The 6,000-nt window shown below is 37.5% G+C and overlaps 1 protein-coding gene across 2 annotated transcripts in view; it reads right to left on the bottom strand.

Annotated features, from left to right (window-relative positions):
• Positions 1-816: 816 nt before the first annotated feature.
• The window catches only part of tln2b (talin 2b), a 169,127-nt gene continuing 163,943 nt past the window's right edge, over positions 817-6,000 (bottom strand). For both annotated transcript variants that reach the window (XM_051884143.1, XM_051884144.1), the window contains exon 57: positions 817-5,342. In XM_051884143.1, coding sequence (XP_051740103.1) covers positions 5,214-5,342 — 129 coding nt within the window. In that variant the 3' untranslated portion in view covers positions 817-5,213. The remainder of the gene's footprint in view (positions 5,343-6,000) is intronic.

Below are 6,000 nucleotides of genomic sequence, written 5' to 3'. Positions count from 1 at the left end.
CTCCTGATATCAGCAGTATCATTTGAGTATCACTTAAGAATATTCCAATGAAATCCATTAGGCTATTATTATTATTATTATTATTATATTTACGTTTATTCTACTTTATATTCTTCCATTTTGCTCGAACATACTGTTCTCTTATAGTTCGCTGTCTGGAGTCGAAGCAAAAACTGCCACATGTCCTTTTTTGGTCACACAGACTGTAATTTGGCCATCCGCAATAATTCCCAGAATGACCGTGACCACAACACATAAAGGAGTAACAGCGACACCTACTGGACAGAATGACTCGCATCTAGATCTACACAAACAGCGTCAAACATTCATTATAAATACTGCAGCACAGATATTAATGAAATAAAATCCAGAAAATGTAAGAGAAAGGATGTGAATACATTTCAGTGACTAAATATTTATAATCGTCGTAAAACCACGTCGAGCATTTGCTTGGTTTAGCGTACACTTGGATATAATTACTCCTGTCCACTTGAACAGACCGATTTAGTCTGTTTCGGTGGAGAATCACATTAAAAATACACAAGGTCACATTTATAGACGCATTTTAAACTTACCACAGCTGGTCTCCACAGCAGTCTTGACGAAAATGCAAAGGTTTTTAGGCTAGGATATGCTAAATCTAAAGAAAGGTCCGTGGATGGTTGCCAGGGGTCTCCCCCCCCCCCTAATTTTATTAATGCTATCAATGCTATTTTATTAGCATTACTATATATAATACATATATATATATATATATATATATATACTAAAAATGTATTTAAAAAAAAATAACGCATTAAAAAATGCTTTCACAAATTATAGTTTGTTGAAACTCTTTATTTTCAGGGCAATACAAAAAATACTTTCGTGACCAGATAAATATTTTACATACAGCATTTTAATGTTCATTATTATTATTAATATTAATGTCACTATGTCAGTTGATTAAAGAAAGCCCTAACTCTATTTCAAAAGAAGGCGATAGTTCTTGCTGTTTTCTTCGGCTCCACTGAAAGACACCACATGTTCAACCACATATTGCAATATCTTCATTATAGCTATAACTTGAAGTAAACAAAAAAACAAAACTTCATACATGGTGATTTATTGAAATGAAAAGCAAGATAACCTTGTACTTTTTTGGGACATTTTAATATTCTTTTTCACGTGGATAAGCTGAAAGCAGTCAGTGCTGATATAAAGAATCACATCCTTCCTTTTCCTACTCGTGGTTTGTTAATTTGTCGTGAAGCTATACATCTAAATGTCTAAAGACTTCATTGTACGGCAGTATAGCGGCCTGCCAAGGCAAGTGCATCTTTAGGCCTCAGTAGGTACAATATTGCAGAACAGAACCAAATATCCGCCCAGTGGACATCAGATTTAGTCGCCACATGCGGCTTAGACTGGAAACAACGCTGTACACACCCAAAGCTAATTTGAACAGGACAAAGGACATCTGCTTCACTCATCTGCTTTATCGCTCAGTATTGGTATCTGAGACACTTTAAATCCAGATCAGTGGAGTGAAATCTGGTCCACAAGCAGCATAAAAGAGCGACTTGCACACTGAGCTACTGAAGAAGTCAGAATAAGGCACTATGACACAATGCAGTCCAGATCTGAAGAGTCACAACAGTCAGTTCTCATCTTTTAAGTGCCACACATTATTCTACGCAATGCAACAAGAAATAAAACAGGAAGTACACCCTCTTAAAAGACTCCACTGTGATTTTCTTACCAAAAACATACACAAAGTACACGTTAAGCAGAGAGACATGTTATTAGCAGGTAAGACTACACTGACGACGCCACTGAATCCTATAAAGCTACTGATGTGCCGTTTCCTGCTGAGTTCCTAACAGCCATGCAAGCACAATCTCAAACAGGAAGTAGATTTTGCGATGGATCTATTCCAAGTGTGAACGTATCCATGTTTTATAAAAACTGTGATATTAGGATGTACAACACTGCGATTCTGGCTGCATTCAGAATGGAATACTAGCGCTCTGCATACTGCACAGTATATACTGTACGCTGCCTACTGTAGCATGTTAAACAGTCTGTATTATTAATATTAAATGATACACATTTAAAACGGTAGTATGCTACATTGTTGTCACATGACCTGTTTGGCACATTTTTTTTTAAAACATTTTGTGTAAATGTTACTTCTTACATGGCTCTAGAGTAGTGTTGTTAAAAGTATCGACTTTGATACTGAAATTTTAAAAATGAGATGCTTTGAGCGCTGTTGAGTGGATTCTTAAACACCCGTGATTGGCCATTGTGTTCACGCACTCAACAGATATGTCTGTGATTGAATTTGAAATCGGGAACGCTCCCGTGTGTATCTGTGTAAGCCCTCGATGAAGAGCGTCATTGATGTCTATTTACAACATATTTTTGATGTGCTGATCATTGTAGCCAATCACAGACATATCTGTTGAGCTCGTGAACACAATGGCCAATCAGAGGTGTTTACGAATCTGCTCAACAGCGCTCAAAGCGCCACATTTTTAACATTTCAGTACCGACTTGGTATCGAAGTCAGTACTTTTGACAACACTACTCTAGAGCAGGGCTGGGCAACTCTGGCCCTCGAGATCAGTGTTGCCAAGTCTGCGGTTTTCCCCGTGGAATTGGGGATACTTTTAAGCTGTTAATTTTTTTTCCGCTGGTTTATTTCCACCCCCATACGTACAATTTCAGCACACCAACACCCTCAAAACATCCCCAGACATACAAATTCAATGGAGAATTCGGCCGCCTGACGGAGAAAATCGCATTGGGCTATTTTTGGACTACTTTTGTTGCGCAGACCTGGCAACCCTGCTCGAGTTCCACTTTCCTGCAGAGTTTAGATCCAACCTTGATCAAACTAACCTGCCTGTAGCTTTCTAGTAATCCTTAAGACATTGATTAGCTTGTTCAGGTGGGTTTTATTAGGGTTGGAACTAAACTCTGCAGGAAAATGGATCTCAAGGGCCAGAGTTGCCCAGCCCTGCTCTAGAGGCAGGTTATGGTCGGAATGAATCAGGGCCGTAACCACAATAGACATTGAGGGGGACGAGTCCCCACCCCCTCAATTTTTCCCCCTAATATTTGAAATTCTTGCACTGCTCTACTGCACTTCATTACGCAGCTCTCTGTATGTTGTTAGGATAACAAAAAAGGTTTAAAAGTTACATTTTTAAGTCTCGGCGGTCTAACAGTGCTCGTCAATGTCAAAATGATTGAGATGGCCAATCAAATCAAAGTAGGCGTGGTTTACTGTTCATAGAAGCAGAGCGTGAATTCCAACTTGAAGCTTTAGATTAACGTTGAAAGAGAGTGAGGTAAATAGCGAAACATTTAATACTGTTTTGCGATTGAAATGTTAAAAGACCGACAGTAACATCCAGTGATGCAAACTACTCAACTTTTTTCTCAAATATGGCCATTTTGAATTGAAAATATGCATTTACGTGATTCATGTAATACCTAACCAAGACACTTTTACGTTTTTGACACATTAAGCATAGCATACAAATAAAAGTAGCATACATGTGTGCATATTTTAATGCAAATATTTCAAAAACGATTATTTCCCAACTAGAATTAGACCTAGAATTTCCTTCACTGTTCTGTTTATATGCTTTTTTTTTTTTTTAAATTGTTCCCCCCCAATGTTCAAGACATGGTTACAGCCTTGGAATGAATTGCTAGCATTCTGCATACTACATACTTCATAGTATACAATATATACTGCCTACTTTTTTCTTTTTTTAAATAGTATGCTAAATATTGTGCAGTATGCAAACACATTTTTCACATTTTTAACCAATTTTGTGCAAAAACATTTGGAAATTTTGTTGCATATATAAGATAAGCACAATGCCATTTCAAATTCAGCCAAAATTGAGACTGATATTACTTTTTGTTTATTCATTACACTAGAAATAAAACAATGAGCACATTGCATTGTGGGATATAGTGTTCCACACAATGTACTGTTCCCATAATGCACATTTCAGTAAATATAGTAGGTCATTTGGTTCCAATGCAGAAAATTTGCATACAAGTATGCATACTGCAGAAATAGTATGAGTAGTATGCTATTCCGAACATAGCTGTTGTGTTTTACCAAACCTCGTTCCTGTCCACCTGACTAAAGGTGCATTCATTCCATGTTGGAATTACCGTAATTATGAGATTCCGACTTGTAAAAAGTTTAACTCTGACTTGTACCACCTGACAACTGCAGATTCATTTTGGTGTTGATAGTGTTGAATGAGTCCAAGGATGTGCTCGGAGTAGAACATCATGGGTTGTCATCTCATAATTACGGTAATTACGACATGGCGTAAACGCAGAATAAGTTTAAACATAGAGAGGAATCATGGGAAATGTAGTCATAAGATCTGAGCTACAGCTGATGTACAGTATGAAGAGAGGACTGAATGAAACTATTCGCATGAATTGAAAGAGTTGAAAGACATGATACTTCCTAATTTTTATCAACTCAGTTGAGCCCCCAACTAAACTATAAAGTTCTGCTATCAATAAATAACACGACAAAGCGCACCGGTACATTCTTTCCTTATAATAACTACTTATAATTCATTACCTTACTAACATAATACATATCTAGAGTGGGATATGAATAAATCAAGCAGTGCATTCTAGAGGCGTTCGAAGCTTATTGTCACATGTGAGTGAGAACTCAAGCAAAAAATGAAAGCTTATGGTCTGACATCATACTTCATAGGTGCAAAGTAAATTTTGTCTTGTTTTCGGCTGCTAGCTTCAGATTTTAATAGTTTCACATTGTCTGCATTATAAAACATGATGTACTGACATTAGTTATTGAGATTCTTATGGTAAATTATCGCCAAGCAGCAGGATACAATTGATACATAAAATACAGTCACACACACACACACACACGCTCAAACATACCTCTAACAAGTGCTTTAAACCTTAATACATGACTAAAAAAACAAGAACAGAAAATATTAGCCCTATGTAAGAGGAAATGCGTTCATACCCCAACATACAGCCAATCAGTGGCGCTAGTCCCATGTGAACCAATCACATTTAACTTCAACAAATCACCTGACAGTTACACAACCAATGACGTGTGACATCTCTACCCCTCCATGTAAGGAGCAGCCAATCATCCATAACAATCATGATCTGATGAATATCACGTCCAGTCAGACAAGAAGTGTTCAGCTCTGGTCTTCTCGCAGTTCGCTGGGCAGAAACTTGTATTGCTGCTGTCGGATGTGGGCGAGTTTCTTCCGGGCTTCCTCTAACTCCCTCTCCTTTCTTAGCATCTCCTCCTGTGCTGCAATGATCTGGAAGTAATGCAAAACAATTACTCACTGAATGGGCATAAAAAAAATGAGTAGAACAAATTTCTGTGTAAATCATTTGTAAAACAATCCTTGTATGAAGTGTTGCACTGCAACATAATTTAAAGAGAAACTATAATGATACCCCACAGATCATTTATTATATCTTGTCAAATCTGTCCCTATTTGGGTGTGAGCAAAAACACGCTGTTATTGTGTATGTCCCTTTAAATGCAAATGAGCTGCCAGCCGCTTTCCAAAAGAGGGCGGAGCTTTTAACAGCATGTGCTTCGTTTGCTCAACAACAACAAAGCAGGTGAATCTCACGCAGCCAAAATGACAATTGTCAGTAACAGTGTTCAGCCTTATATTGTTCAAACCGGAGTGGGATTCTAAAATTTACTCACCCCCTTTGTTGCATGTTCTTGGGGGCAGGGTTTATGTAAATTTTAGGGTTAGTGATGTCATAATCAACTCAAATCATAATCAACCACCTCTTTAAAAACAATGTATATAAAATTCCTTCTGCTCATGTTTTGACATGAATGAGAATGCACATGAATGCAAAAAATGTGCTACACTAGCTATGTTTCCATCCAAAGTTGCGAATTTAACTTATGCGCAAATTTAGAATTTCGCATAAAACATTTGCGAATAAAGC

Source organism: Ctenopharyngodon idella, chromosome 24 (genome assembly GCF_019924925.1).
Source record: "Ctenopharyngodon idella isolate HZGC_01 chromosome 24, HZGC01, whole genome shotgun sequence".
Taxonomy (NCBI): Eukaryota; Metazoa; Chordata; class Actinopteri; order Cypriniformes; family Xenocyprididae; genus Ctenopharyngodon; species Ctenopharyngodon idella.
The sequence above is the reverse complement of the archived record's forward strand: the minus strand, read 5'-3'. Positions and strand labels throughout refer to the sequence as shown.